A 16374-nucleotide genomic window follows, 5' to 3' on the forward strand; every position below is an offset into this window, starting at 1 on the left:
GATCAGCTATATTTGGGTAGATAAAACTACAAGGTGCACACATTTAGCCAATCAGAAAAGGGTTGGGGCCAGAGGCATTCCCAGGGCAGGTTTATCCTTTAGAAGGCAAGTATTTTCAGAATTAATCTGCTTAATTTAATCACTCAACCCTAGCCACTCAAACAGCAAATCTACATTTGGCCAAACAAATGTCTGGATTTAGCTGGATATTCTGCCTGAAAATTACCCAGTTATTTTGTTTGAATATCAAGTTAAATTAACCAAAATTTCCTGGTTATCTTGCCTGCACAGTGGGTTTTTTAATATTACCCCCATTGTTCTATACCAAATCATAGCTCCACCTCTACAGCTTGACGGGGCATTTTCCTGGAAGGAAAATCTAACATGAAAATTATTACGCACATACCACTCCTAAGAATGAACTATTATGAGTTTGATCCAGACCAAACTATTGGACCATACAGTATCTTACATGTTATAAGCTATGAATGGCCAAAGAGATTGGATTCACACATTTATAGCACTCTGCATAGCCTGACATTTTGGTCTGATCATGGCCCCATGAGTTTGTATGCTTAATACACAAATTCAGAAGTCTGAATTTGTGTATTATGTATATGCATCATGTTTTCTGGTGTTGTAAGGATGTTTAGTTGTGCCTTGACTGAAACACCTATGAGCTGATGGTAGACACAAAGATTGGTGATTTATCTGGTAGGATATGTGATATGAGAGAGTAGTTAGAAGATATGTGGCATGGTCTAACCTTGAGGCAGCTAATATTTCTAATTATAGTTGTTTTTTGGAACTCCTTCTGACTAATAAAACAGCCGAACTAACAATAATACTTGGAAATTAAAATAAACAAAATTAAGAACATAAGAGGTTGCCATACTGGATCAGACTGAGGGTCCATCAATCCCAGTATCCTGTAGTCCAGGTTACAAGTTCCTGGCAAATACCCAAACATTAAGTAGATCCCATGCTATTAATGCCAGTAATAGCAGTGACTATTCCCCAAGTCAGCTTGACTTATAGCAGTTAATGAACTTCTCCTCCAGGAACTTATCCAAACCTTTTTTAAACCCAGCTACACTAACTGCCCTAACTACATCCTCTGGCAACAAATTCCAGAGTGTAATTGTGCATTGAGTGAAAAAGAATTTTCTATGATTTTGTTTTAAATGTGCTACTTGCTGACTTCATAGAGTGCCCCCTAGTTCTTCTATTAACCGAAAGAGTAAATAACTGATTCACATTTACCAGTTCTAAACCTCTTATGATTTTAAAGACCTCTATCATATTCCCCCTTAGCCGCCTCTTCTCCAAGCTGAACATCCCTAATCTCTTTAGTCTTTCCTCACAGAGGAGCTGTCTATCCCCTTTATCATTTTAGCCGCCCTTCTCTGTACCTTCTCCAGACTCCTCACTTTATTCAGATTTTTATGTAATTCATGATTAGGGTTCAAGGTTTTTGAAAGCTCCTTTTGCTTGCTTACTCTCACCATTATGAATTTAAGCAAATTGGGGACACTGCTGTGCTAGCCTCATCGGAACCCTATGTATTCACCACATAGATGCATGCAAAGGCATGAATATGACACAAATAACTGAAAAGTGAATTGAAGGAAGGAGATGTTTAAAAATAAGGGTTGTGACTGCAATTGGAAAGTAAATATATTTTTGTTTTTAAAAATTAAGAAATAAGGTTATATTTGGTCAAAAAAGATAGGCTACCTAGGAATAAGAATCAACAGAACTAAGAAATGGGTAAGCTGTTACTTTGACTTAGCTCTGCTCTTTCAAATTAAGTTGATGATCTTCCCAGATATTTTTTTGTTGAAGTGTTTGTTGAATTGCTTGCTAGACATAATGCCATTTGTAATTGAACTTTCATCTTGAAACTCTTGGTAACTGAGTGTGTTCCTTTAAATAGAAAGCCAGTTTAAAAAAAAAAAAATCAACAACTTTTGCCTGGAGTCTCTCTCAAGGAAGAATATCTGAAGTGCTTAGAACATGGAAGATTGGAAATCAGGACAGGATGTGCATGTCAGGAGCCCCCCTGGTGCTGTCAGAGTTTCAAATGACCCCAACAGCCTGCAGATGTCACATTTTAAATTCTGCCTTCATGCCTGACTCTAAACACAAATGAATTAAACAGCAGAGCAGGCAGCAAGTCAATATGTTCTTAACAGCAAGCGTGGATTTGGGGGTGGTACAGAATAGATAAATAGGAGCTGTACTGGATGCTTCATCTGAAGCAAAAGCTGAAACAGGAAACAGAATTAACCTCTGAGACATTTGACCAGATAAAATGTCAGTGTAATATTTTTACAGCATCAAGTATTAACAGTACAGGGTTCATTTGATTGCGGTGCTGTTTTACAATTGACTGTAACACTGAATTCACTTTAGTTTGTTTTTCTTTATGTTCTCAGGGGGAAATAAAGAGCTTACAATGTTTTGGTTCAGGCCAAAATTTTAGATGAAGGATTAACTGAACAAATGCATATTGCATTTTTAAATCACTGTAACTGTCCAGTTATTTGTGAAGGGGATACTGTTAGGATTGGTAAATTGGAAATGGCGCATATTTGCTTAAATTGTGCTACAACAATGAACATTAGGCAAATTGGAGCAACAGTTTCAGAGCATCCGGATCTGCTTCAGTAGGACAGGCCCATTAGTACCTCAGTTTGTATATTTTGCCACTATACTCAGAGGGAAAGGAGCCTGAAAACAGTGGTTTTAAGCAGGGTCACAAAGGGCTTTGTTTTGTCTCTGAAAATATGAAGAAACTGAATTGGGTAATGACAGAAATTTTATTAAACGTAAATTGCAATTTAAACCTGTTCCAGTGGTTGGATCATTTTGTAAGCTGTTTTGATTTCATCTTGCTCCATGTTGCAGCAATAAAATATGGAAATCGAAGCAACAGGCTTGTCCTATTGAGCTCTTGTGAACAACAAATGCCAGCCAGTGCAGTGTCAGTAAAATCTCTAATTCACCATAAAGTAACATTGAGACTTTACTCAAATGACCTTCATACAGGCAGAGACGCTAATTGCTCTCATTGGTGGAGTGTGTACCGTCTAAACCAAGACTGCGTCTGTGGTCATAATCATTGGTCATCCATACAAATTCCTGTTTTATACATTTTTGTATATTGCAATTAAAACCACTTATCTTAAAGCAAGCGTGTACATATCTTCCCTGTTTCTGCTGCCCGACACTGCTCCAGTTCGCTCTGACCGAACAGAGATGCTGGCAGATGCCGTGGATGCTACTACCAAATGTACAAAACACTGGAGCAGTGTCAGGTGGAAGAAACATTGACGATGTTTATTGAAGCATGTTTCATGTACCCTTCCAATCCCATCTGTTTCTGCCCATTTCAGTGCTGTTCAGCACCAAAGTTAGCTCCAGTGACAGACAGATGGCCCCTTGAAACTCAAAGTGATAGTACTTGCCCTGTTTTTGAAGTGCACTAAAAACAAAGAACCAAAGAGAATGCAAATTATCACTAAATATATTTATATTAAAAATGTCAGGATATCCCCTCTAGCCCAGCATCCTGTCGGAGAGCCCTCTTTGTCTCACTCTTACCATCCCCTACTTATGGTGCTACTTCCCTTTCCAATACTCCAGGCCGCCTCTGTCCCTCTCGCATTTATTCTCTACCTTTAAATCCTGCCGTAAGAGGCACTTTAGAGGGACATTCCAACTACCTGATCTGTCACCACATCATTCCTGTAGCTGCCCCATCCCCTTAACTATATGGGGCAATTTTCAAAACCCAGACACCGAATACTAATTTCCAAAGAGAAAGAATGTAGATACTTTTCTCTTGAAACAAATGTAAAATGCATGAGCTTAAAGCATCTGCATAATTTGCACCCCTAGTCTTTTATATGGGTAGGCAACAGGGGTAAAAAAGTATGGAGTCGATTTTAAAAGGAGCGCAAGTGCGTCCATGCGCGTGCGGTTCCTGGCACGCGCGCATGGAAGTGCCGATTTTATAATGCGCATGTCAGCACGCACATGTTCTAAATTATGGCTCCTGCGCCCATGTGCGCGCCAGATTTTCATGTTTGGGCAGGCATGTGCGGGCAGCTGACCTGCTCTGCACATGGAGGGGGGATATTAGAAAAATACGCGCAGCGATGCAATCGGGCCTCCCCCAGTTCCTTCCCAGTCTGCTCCAATTAAGGAGCGGACTGGGAGGGAACTTTCCTAGCTCTAACCCTACCCTTCCTACCTCATTCCTCCCCGACCCCTAACCTAACCCTACCTAGCCCTACATTTTTTATTTTTTATTTTAATACTTTCTGCTCCCCAGGAGCAGAAGTAATCTCCGTGCGACAGCCAGCTGCTGGTGCGCGCTTCCCCGGCTCCTCCCCACCCAGACCACGCCCCCGGCCTGCCCCTTTTGCAGGGCCCGGCATTTCGGCATGTAACGGGTGCTACGCACATGGCCAGGCCCGTTCTAAAATGCATGTGGCGCGCACAAGGCCCGGCTATACGCATAACTCATGGGGTTTTTTTTTTTTACATGTGTGGCCCTTTTAAAATTGGGCTATATGTGTACTTAAGAATATGTCATATATGCATATTATTTTCCTCCCCCAACCTAAACACACTTCTAAGAATACCTCCTCACAGTCCACCTAAAAGTACACTTGTTATGGAAGCCCATATGTAATTTTACCCAGGCAGAGGAGGACAATGTTCTGCAAAGCTGTTTTACCCAGCTAAATGAATTTGAAAATTGTTTATACCAAAATTCAATTTATAAGTCTCCTACCCTGGTAGATTCCCTGGGTGGTATATTGTATAAAGTAAACACAAAATTAAAAGAACAATATCAAACAAAATACATAAAATAAATACAAATAAAACAAAAAAATCCACAACAAGAAAAGCTAGGTTTCATAACTAGGTTCCTAAAACAGTAAGTTTGGCCTAAGAGGTTCCTCAGATAGCATCAATACTAAAAAGTGCATTAAAAAACAAGTTTCATAGGCTTTCCTGTAAGGGATTCTACAGTTATGGATTATTTAACATTAAAAATCAGATAATGACGATAACTCTCAAACTAACACGTGCTTGTACTTTGGCACACGCCCAGATATCCGGTCATTTTTTAACTTGCATGTGTATATGTGAGCATGTTATAAAATAGCCTGTCCATGTGCACATGTGCACCCATTTATAAGTGGCACAAGCCTATGCTCGTAAATTATGCTTCTACCATGTAAGTCGGAATTTTAAAAGGGGCACACGTCCACACCACTGTCAGTTTCACCAGTTTGCCCACTTAGCACTTAGGTCTTCCAGATCCCCCTGGTTTGATAATCTGCACTCCTCCCAGTTACCCCAGACCCTTTAAACCTTTAAGAATGGGTTGTTTCTCTTTATTTTTAGACTTACACCTCCTCCATAGCAGAAGTAAACTTAAGCGGTAGGGGATCTAGGCACACGCCTGAGGCGTGTAATATTTATGCGCACATCTCTTGCGATGCCCCGAAATGCCCATGTCCTGCCCAGATCTACACCCATTCCCCACCCAGATTTGAAAACGTTTGAGATGTGCACACAGCAGGAGATACGCATGCATCTGGGCGGCTTTTAAAAATTCAGTGGGTGCGTGCAAGCCCAGCTTGTGCATGTATCTCCCGATCTTGGCCCGCGCCAGGCTTTTAAAATTCACTTCAATATGTGGTCCATGTTCATGTAAAAGGGAGCAGAATATCTACACGTTTTAGAGATTTACAATAAGAGTTTTATTGTAGCAGCATAAACATACAGTAGTTTTATGTACCGTAGATATTTAACAGAGCAAAGCAGTCTTGTTACAAAGCTTATAAAACCCCTGTATTTAAGTGAAAGTTAACTTGTACTTGCCAAATGCAATGTCAATATCCCAGCTTAAAGTAGTAATTTAGACAGTTATCTCACTCTCCGATGCAGTCAGGTCGTTTTTCTATAGAGTCAGGGACCTGTCTCAGAATGGCAGGCAGCCACCTGGACCTCCAGCAGGCAAACACCAGCACAAAAGTGAAACAATCCATTAAAAGAAACAATATGTCATTCCCACCATATCATTTTCAAAAGCAGTCCCTCCCCTTATCATTAAGAATACCCCTCCCCATTTCTAACAGCCATCCTGTTCTCACTCACACCCATCCATGTATCCTTTCTCCAATTCTTCTCATTTAATTAATAAAGGTTTGCCATCAGTACCTGTTTTTTCCCCCTTCCATAGCGTAGAATAACCCACAGCTTGTTATGTAGTACGCTCATCTACAGGCAACAATTCGAAGAAATGTTTCCATGCATTTATATTCTACAGGGACGCTTCTCGCCAAGAGACACACACATCCAACCTCTCCATTTGCGTAAGAGAAATCATATATTCCTGCCACATTGCAAAACGAGGACTGTCAATGACCCATTCTCCAAGAATACATTTACATGCCACTAATAAAACATTGCAAGAAACAAACATTGATTGTTAGATAAATCAGGTGATATGGTTTCTAAGGCCCTTATATCCCCCAACAATGGAATATCACCTTGAAATGGCAATGTCACTTCTGTACATTTGGCCAACTATAATATAACTTCCTGCTAGAATGGGTAATTTTTGTGGCATGTGAGGAAAACATGTACAAAGGTTCTTTTTTCAATTTTACATTTATGACGGTCATCCATCTCCACCACCCCTATATTAAACAGGCATCCTCTATCTGGCTGACAGTGATGTAATATTTTATACCGCATTTCCTTATAATATATAACTACAGGTAATTTATACACTTGAAATAAAGCACTTATTTGATCAGACGTATGGCACTTTCATTTCTCTGGTCCAAAACTCCACCACTTCGCTTTACCAACTCTGCCCCACATTACTCTTAGAAAACCCATACCACTGAGATATAGAGTTCTTTCCCCTTGCTGTTTCCTCCATCTTAACAATCTTAAGTTCCTTTCGTATTTGTTCCATGATTAATTTCAAACTTGAAAAATAGGGGCAAATTTGCAGGTATCCAAAGGAAACTGAAATGTTCTAAGAATATGCCATACTGGGTCTGACCAAGGGTCCATCAAGCCCAGCATTCTGTTTCCATCAGTGGCCAATCCAGGCTACAGGTACCTGGCAAGTACCCAAACACTAAGTAGATCCCATGCTATTGATGCCAGTAATAGCAGTGGTTATTCTCTAACAGGCCGATATAGTACAGTGCGCTCCGACGGAGTGCACTGTTAACCTGCTCTTGGATGCACGTTTTCCCTTACCCCTTATTCAGTAAGGGGCGAAAAACGCGCGTCCAACCCGCGGCACCTAATAGCGCCCTCAACATGCAAATGCATGTTGATGGCCCTATTAGGTATGCCTGCGTGATAAAGAAAGTAAAATGTGCAGCCAAGCCGCATATTTTACTTTAAGAAATTAGCGCCTACCCAAAGGTAGGTGCTAGTTTCTGCCGGCACCAGGAAAGTGCACAGAAAAACAGTAAAAACTGCTTTTCTGTGCCCCCTCCGACTTAATATCATGGCGATATTAAGTCGGAGGTCCCGAAGGGTAAAAAAAAGTAAAAAAAAATTTAAAATGGGCCGGCGGCTGTCGGGTTGAAAACCGGACGCTCAATTTTGCCAGCGTCCGGTTTCCGAGCCCGTGGCTGTCAGCAAAATTGAGCGTTGGCTGTCAAACCCGCTGACAGCCGCCACTCCAGGCTAAAAGGAGGCGCTAGGGACGCGCTAGTGTCCCTAGCGCCTTCTCTTCTCCAAGCTGAACAGCCCTAGCCTCTTCAGCCTTTCCTCATAGGGGAGCTGTTCCATCCCCTTTATCATTTTGGTCGCCCTTCTCTGTAACTTCTCCACTGCAACTATATCTTTTTTGAAATGCAGCGACCACTCCATGGTGCAGTCTCACCATGGAACGATACAGAGGCATTATGATATTTTCCGTTTTATTCACCTTTCCCTATCTAATAATTCCTAACATTGTTTGCTTTTTTGACTGCCACAGCACACTGAGCCCACAATGAAGCCTAGATGTTTTTCCTAGGTGGTAGTTCCTAATATGGAACCTAACATTGTGTAACTACAGATCAAGAAGGAAGCCAGATGTTTCACCCCTGTATCCAGGTTTCTGAGCAGACCATCTGTCAAGGCTACCAAAGATATTTTGCTTCTTCCATGGAAGCTTGACTGACAATAGTCGAAATGTATTATCCTCAACTGTCCCAATTATATAGCTGCTGCCTGCTGCCTGCTTGATCAATTTGGCCAAAAAAGACACTTTTGATACAGGCCTATAGTTTGATAACATGGACCTGTCCATGTTTTATTTTTTCAAGACTGGTCAAATAATGGCCTGTTTAAGTTTATTATGGAACACACTCATCATTAATGAAGCATTGATGATACATTTCTGCTGTGCCCAGTCTACAGTCCCCAATGAGCCAGGCTGGATAAGGATCCAAGAAACTACAGTTAGCTTTGGACATTATCATGATAGAAACCACATTCTTAGTAGAAAGAGGTTTAAAATAATCTATTCTACATTCTGATGAATCAAGAAGAGCTGTTTCCAAGAAAGAGGATGCTTGGATGGACATCCAACTCCTTCCATATGTTGTTAATTTTTTATTCAAAATAATCAGAAAATTGTAATGCATCCAAGGACAAATCATTTTTGTGACACTCAGAATATGAGTTCTACAAATTTTTTTTTTACCAGTTTAAACAGAGACTTAGGATGATATTTTCCTTTCAATCTTACTAAATAATTTTTTTTTTGCATCTTCAATCTTACAATTTGTCAGGGAATCCCTGGGTTGAGATGTGAGCAGCCCCCATAAATTGGGGATCCCTGGGAATCACTGCTGGAAACGTTTGCAAAATGTAGCAAGGAGCAACTAGAGCCTGAGCAAAATAAATTTTAATCTCATTATACCTTAGCAGGAAAACAAGGGCGGGTCAGTAAATAATCAGTCCAAGAAATCTAGGTAACAAGGACTCGAGCAAGGGTCCAGGACCATGGGAGTAACTGGGGCAACCAGGAACTTAGAGAAACTCAGAGAACTGGAACCAGGAAGCAAAGGAACCCAGGCCATAAATTGATGAACCATCAGAGAACACAGCTTGAACTGGTGCAGAAATACCCTGACCAATAAGGGCTGGTCACTGCTGGGCCAGTCAGAACAGGGAAGCGCCTACACAAGCAGCCCTGACACAGCCAGTAGAAAGCTTTCAGAACTGCAGTCCCCCAGAAATAGCTATTCCTGGAAGAAAAGTGCCCCATGCTTAATAGAAATATAGCTCCTCAGATAGCTCTTATAGTTTAATTTGTTTTCCTCGCTTGGAGAAACTCTCCAACACTGTTCTGTCTCCCTAATTTCTTTAAGTTCCATAGCTCAGTAATGAACCAAACAGGTGATTTCCAAGAAGGAAGGAATCCCAATCTTTCCTGGATGATCCTATCACACCTGTCACAAAATACTGGACCAATTTTGAACTAATTCATCTGGGGAAGCATCTCCAGAGAAGCTATGACTCAGTAGTGTAACCACGCGTGGGCCTGGGTGGGCAGTTGCCCACTCAATTTGGGCCCAGTTCCACCCAACCAGAAAAGACCTGAAGGAGCAATGCCATCGCTGGATCCCATTCCCGCAACAGCAGAGGAGAGCCAGAGTTGCAATGCCGTTATGGGATCCCATACCCCACAGCGGCAGAAGTAGGACTTTGGCTGTGCCTAATGAAAAGGCCCTGAGTGTGTATGGGTAAGAATGGAAGCTTTAATGTTTGGGTGAGAATGGAAGCTTGAATGTGTGTATGTCTGGGTGAGAATGGGAGCCTGAGTATGTGAGTGTGGGTTAGAATGGGAGCTTGAATGTGTGTATGTCTGGGTGAGAATGGAAGCTTGAATGTGTCTGTGAGAATGGAAGCTTGAATGTGTCGGTGAGAATGGAAGCTTGAATGTGTGGGTGAGAATGGGAGCTCGAATGTGTGTATGTCTGGGTGAGGATGGGAGCCTGGGTATGTGAGTGTGGGTTAGAATGGGAGCTTGAATGTGTGTATGTGAGTGAGAATAGGAACCTGGGTGTGTGTGTGTGGGTTAGAATGGGAGCTTGAATATGTGTATGTGGGTGAGAATGGGTGCCTGGGTGTGAGTCTGTATGTGCATAAGAAGAGAGCTTGTGTGTGTGAGGGAGGAAGGAAAGAAGACAGTAGGAAAAGAGAGACAAAAGGAATTAGGAAATGAGCAACAAGGGAAAAATGGAAAAAAAAGATCAGGACCAACTGATTAGAAAAATACAAAGATCAGACAACAAAGGTAAAAAAAACAAAATTATTTTGAGATTTTAGCAAATTGAATATGCCATCTTTGGGAATGTGCATTTTTTATTTTTGTATTTTGCTCTTTCTTCAATAGTCCACTATTCAAATTCTAGTTTCTCAGGTTTTCTATTTTGGTTTTGTCTGTATGTTTGTTTCTAATTTGTAGTCTCTTATTTATCTGTTAGGTAAAGGTTGGTCTCTGTTTTGCTTCTGTGTGCAGTATTTCTGTTTGCATGTAGTTTCTCTATAGTCAGCTTGTTCTGTTATCCCAGTAGGTGGTGTATTAATGTTCTAGGGCCTGGTGTAGTATTTGCATTGCTGCTTTTTAATAAGGTTGCTGTTATTTGAATCCTGAGAGTCAGTGCTGTGACTGTATGGTATGGCAAGGTTCTAGATGTTTCTTTCTTTGCAGAAGTTTGTGTTACTTCACAAAATAGCAGTGGAGGGATATATTTTGCTGAGGTGTCACCAAAATTTGAATTTTTTTTTTCATTTTAGTTGTAATATGAATTGTCCTAGCTCTGCTCTGCACCTGTTCTGATGATTAATGATATTTTATTGTAGTTATGATGATTTCTGGCGTTCTGCAAAGAGGATTCATGAAAGAATACATTAATTTGTGTTTTATTATATGATTGATTGGATCTGATTTTCTTTTTTTTTTTTTTTTACATGATATACTTGTGCATTTATAAACTGCAATAAATATAAAATAAATTAATACAGATTAATAAGGATTTTTTTAATGCTGGTAAGTGCTTGAAATAATTGAGGTAAAATATTTTAAAGTTTCATGCATTATGCATAATGGCTGCTGCAGACTACTTAGAAAGCCATTGTAGGGTGCAGTTACTCCTGGGGGAATTCTGCGCTACTGCGGAATGCAGAATTTGTGCAGAATTCCCCCTTCCCGCAGATTTCCTCCCTCGTCGCCCTTCCCGCAGATTTTCACCGTCGCCTTGCCGATTTCCTTCCTCCAAAACCGGAAGCGCACGGACAGCGGCCATCGCGACAGTGGGGGCATCTCAGCACGGCAGAAAATAGCAGAGGAGACCCTGGCAATCCGTGAACGGAGCGCATCCCGCGGCACACGGGACGCGCTCCATTCGTAGCGAAGATGAAGGCCCAGTGCACTGTTCGTGGCGAAAAGGGAAGGCCCCCGTGTGCCACAAGCGGCGCGCCGGGCCTTCATCTTCGCTGCGAACGCAGCGCGTCCTGCGGCATGCCGGTGAGAGAGGGGAGGGCGACAGACAGCATGGTTGGTGGGGGTGGGGGGAAGGTGAGAGAGAGCAGGAGGGTGTGAGAGAGAGCATGGGAGGTAAGAGAGGGTGGGTGGGGGGATGCTTGAGTGTGGGTTTCAGAGAGAGGGAGCCTATATGAGGGGAAGGGGATGCCGGTGAGAGAATGTGTGTGTGTGAGAGAGGAGAGGGGGTGTGGGGGAGGGTGGTAAGAGGGGGAGTGGGGGGATGCTTGTAGGTTTCAGAGAGGGAGCCTATATGAGGGGAGGGTGACAGCGCAGGAGGGTGAGAGAGCATGGGAGGTAAAAGGGGGGGCTGGGGGGATGCTTGAGTGTGGGTTTCAGAGAGAGGGAGCCTATATGAGGAGATTGTGAAGGAGTGTGTATGTGTGTGAGAGATTGGGAGCTCGTGTGTATGAAAAAGGGATTGTGTGTTTGTGAGGGTGCTAGCCTGTGTGAAGGGATTGTGTATGTGAGGGAGCCTATATGAGGGTGTGTGTATGTGTATTAGAGAGAGGGAGCATGCGTGTGAGAGAGGGAGGGACAGAGGGAGCCTGTGTGAGGGGCAGTACTGAGAAAGAACAGGGTCAAAGTCTGGGACTGGCAATAGAGTGGAAAGGGTTGAGCCTAGAGGTGAAGGGGAGAGATATTGGCAGGTTGAGGAGTTGCGGCCTGAGAAGGCAAACTGGCCAGGGGAGTAGGGACAGCGAGTGGAAAGGACACTCTTATAGTGAATTTCTAGGGAAATTCTGCTCAAAATATTTAAAGTTCTGCGACTTTAAGTAACAACTTTTTCTGTAATAATTTAAAATGTAGTTACTTAAAGACTGTCATGTAAATTGTGTTATTTTGACCAATATAAAGTTTGCAGAATTTTGCAGAATTTTCAGTTTTTGTGCGCAGAATTTTTATTTTTTTTGCACAGAATTCCCCCAGGAGTAGGTGCAGTATATGGCATTATTTATCAATAAGAATACAACTAGTAGGTCTCAGACCTGCATGCCTACTTGCCCACCCAAAAAGTCAGTTCTGGCTATGCCACTGCTATGGCCACCTATAAATGTATCACAATTCCATTTTTAGTAGTTTGAATTACTGTGCAAATAATAGTGTGAATTGGCTTCAAACTATCACAGCATGATAGTTTGAAATAGATCAAAAAATGATCTGACCAGACAACTGGACACATCTCAATCTCCATAATCTTCCAGACAGGTAAAGCAGCATCATGTAAAAATGATAAATCAAGAGTATTGCGGGGAGAAAAAGGTTTAGTGTATCCTGCCCAATTAAATCTCCAGTAAAGTTTTACTACATGCAGCACTACAGTGCTATAGTCTGGTTTGTTATAGGTTAGGATCCCCACTGATGTTGGAGAAACTCTACGAAAGAAACCTCACTCAAATCTATCTCATCATATCCCAGAAAAATGTCTGAAAATAGCTAAGGATGAAGCCTTGACAACTGGTGTTAACGATTTAAAAGTTTCAGACTTGTGCTAAGTCAGGCTTTTGTCTGCAATAATTTTCTGTAATAATAAAAAGGTGCATTAGATTTTGAATGCAATTTTAGTTCTCATTGGTTACATACTAGATTTGAAGTTCACATAGTATCTTCAGATTGAAGAGAGACCAATTTAACACTCACACGTACATTTTCTGTTTAAAGTGGATCTGGAATTTACCGAAAAAGCAAAAGAAGTTAACTTTGATATGCTTGTAAATCAGGAGGTAGAGTTCTAGTAATTTTGCCAAGTTATGTGCCCCAGTTGCTCTCTATTTAATATTCAAAATGTCAAGAGCTGTCTCATAGCTGCATTTTCTTTCTTCGTATTTTGGTATTTTTCATGTTCATTCATTCTGTCTCTTGTGAGTTGTGCTGGCCTTTGCTTCATTTCCAATTTTCCTTCAGTTCTTTAATGCAGAAATGTTATGAAGGTATTTCAGTGCATCTGCCTCTGTCTCTGTTCTTGAAGCAAATTACTTGAGTTTCATTTGGGGAAGGCAGTTTTACCCAGGTAAAATGGTCTGATTGAAAATTATCCTCCTCAAGCGAGGCTGAAAGTCTGCATGGGTTCCATAGGACATGTACTTTTAGTCACATTAAAAAGAGATATTCTTGTGGGCCTGTTTAGGTTGAGCCTGATTTTTAAAAGCATTTACATGCTTAAAATTGGGTTTGACACATGTAAATGCATTTTATGCTTGGAAGTGGAAATTGAAAATTGCTACAAAATATGGCTTTGAATTGTCCATAGGGTATTCATGTGTAAGTGCACTTTACGTGCGTAAAAGGCCTTTTAATTACTAAGATAATGTTACATTTACAAGTGTAACTCCTTTTAAAATTACTTCCATAGTTTGTAACAGTGCAGGCTATTTAAGTCCATGATTTTTGGCAAATTGGTTTCCTGTAAAGACAAAATAAATCACCACAGTCTCACAATTGGGTGACATCATTGCTGTGTATCAACAAAATCTTTTTCCAGAGCTTTCTAAGAAATTCTTAGAAATCCTCTTGGACCTACACAGTAATTCCCATGCGCCCATTCCATCACGACGTGCCTCTGTTCCTCTTTTTCCATGTGGTAGTAAACACTTTTAAAACCAGAGTAGCTTTCCCTGCTAACTAGCTCTTTTTCAGCCATTTTTCAGATTTGTGATGTTTTTTTCAGCATTTTACACCAAGAAGCTCTTTTTGTGTCTTTTAGTTATCTAGCAAGATCTTTGGCATTTTTTATTTATTTATTTTTCAGTCTCTGTCATTGGGTCTGCTTTAGGCCACAGCTCCTGCCAGAGCTCTCCGATACTGTTTTTTTTTTCTATTGGGTTGTTTTCTAAAATTATAATTACATTTTTGTAACAATCATAAAACAATGTTAAACATAAAACTATAATAAAACATAACTATGTGCCATTTCTCCAGGTGAAATAAACTTTGCAAAAATGTGTTCACTTTAATATGGTGGCTTCATTGTCTGAGAAGAAGGCCAGAGCATCAAATCTTGCCCCAAGTGCAGACAGATGTCCATTATGGACCATTCCCAGACCTGCTACAGGTGTTTGGAAGAAGGAACATGACTTGACCCATTGTAACATCTACTCATGGATGTCGTCATGGGCTCTCAAGTTCTGGAAGTCATATATTAAATAGTACCATAATAAATGATGGCAGAAAAAGACCAATTACTCTATCCATGCTGCTAAGAAAATATCACAGCTGCCAGCCACAGCAAACTTCCTTTTTCTCTTGGACTCTGTTTTTTGTCTTTCTCCTTTTTACTTCACCCTCTTGGGCAGAGGAGTACACAAAATCCTCCTCAGTTCCCTCCAGCACCCATCTTTCTCATGCCTAACGACAAAGGTCTCTATTCGTCTAAATAACCTTCAATACTGTTGTGGCTATTGCCCTAATATCTGACCTTCTAGGTCCCCTGCCTAGTCTGCCAGAGAGACCCAGCTATGTGAGTGCCTGTGTTTCCACTAGGACTTCAAGTTATTAGTTGCCAGACATAATCGGCTGTTAGTTTGATTCAATCATCACAGCCAGATCTAAATAGCTGCCATTATTAGTATGGCTCCTAGATCTCCTGCCTAGCCTACCAGAAAGACTTGGCTACATGAGTACCTATGTTTCCACAAGGTCTTCTGAAGAAGAGAACTTTTAATCATTTACAGGTCGATCCAGTAAAGTCCGTGGAAGAGCGGACGAACGCCCGCTCTCCCAGCGCACGCACCGGCGAAGGGCCGGTGCGAGCGATCCAGTATTTAAATGAGGTGACGCGGTGCAAACGAGGAAAAGGAGGCGCTAGGGACACTAGCGCGTCCCTTGCGCCTCCTTTTTGTCAGGAGCGGCGGCTGTCAGCGGGTTTGACAGCCGACGCTCAATTTTGCCGGCGTCGGTTCTCGAGCCCGCTGACAGCCACGGGCTCGGAAACCGGACGCCGGCAAAATTGAGCATCCGGTTTTCGGCCCGACAGCCGCGGGCCGAATTCAAAATTTTTTTTTTTTTTTTTTACTTTTTTTTACTTTTGGGGACCTCCGACTTAATATCACTATGATATTAAGTCGGAGGGTGCACAGAAAAGCAGTTTTTACTGCTTTTCTGTGCACTTCCCTGGCGCCGGAAGAAATTAGCGCCGACCTTTGGGCGGCGCTAATTTCTTAGAGTAAAATGTGCGGCTTGGCTGCACATTTTACTTACTGGATCGCTCGGGCATACCTAATAGCGCCCTCAACATGCATTTGCATGTTGAGGGCGCTATTAGGTGCCGCGGGTGGGCCGCGTGTTTTCCTCCCCTTACTGAATAAGGGGTAAGGGAAAACACGCGTCCAGAGCAGGGTGACAGTGCGCTCCGACGGAGCACACTTTACTGGATCGACCTGTTAGCTCTGTAGCCCACTCACCTAAGTTATGGCAGAGACTTATTTAACCCATGCTGTTTTTAACATTAGAGAATCAATTCAATGAAAGACAACCACTTTTTTGTCCATCTGGAAAAACGAGCAGAAAGAAAGCTGTTTAAGGCAAGTGATTGATATTTGGGATTAGAAAACCCTGGGTTGTCAGTGATAATATCCCACAAGAACAAACAAATCAAAGCTATAATCTTGCATTTACATAAAAAATAGGAGGTGAGGAGGTGCTTCTCTCCACAGGATTCAATGTAATTTATGTCTGGGGATTCATAAAAAGAAAGTTTATTGTAATTGGCTAAAATTTGGGGATATCATACACTAGAGCAGTGGTTCTCAACCTTTTTTTGGCCGGGACACACCTGACAAATG

General features: G+C 41.7%; 1 protein-coding gene across 2 annotated transcripts in view; it reads left to right on the forward strand.

The window, feature by feature from the left end:
- The window catches only part of PIGK (phosphatidylinositol glycan anchor biosynthesis class K), a 224907-nt gene that overhangs the window by 161945 nt on the left and 46588 nt on the right, over positions 1-16374 (forward strand). Inside the window, exon 11 of one of the 2 annotated variants that reach the window (XM_029618431.1) lies at positions 1937-2782. The exons of the other annotated variant lie outside the window; for it this stretch is intronic. Coding sequence (XP_029474291.1) covers positions 1937-2152 — 216 coding nt within the window. The 3' untranslated portion in view covers positions 2153-2782. Of the gene's footprint in view, positions 1-1936; positions 2783-16374 lie in introns of those variants that run through there. 2 annotated transcript variants of the gene reach the window in all.

Source organism: Rhinatrema bivittatum, chromosome 10 (genome assembly GCF_901001135.1).
Source record: "Rhinatrema bivittatum chromosome 10, aRhiBiv1.1, whole genome shotgun sequence".
NCBI classification, from domain to species: domain Eukaryota; kingdom Metazoa; phylum Chordata; class Amphibia; order Gymnophiona; family Rhinatrematidae; genus Rhinatrema; species Rhinatrema bivittatum.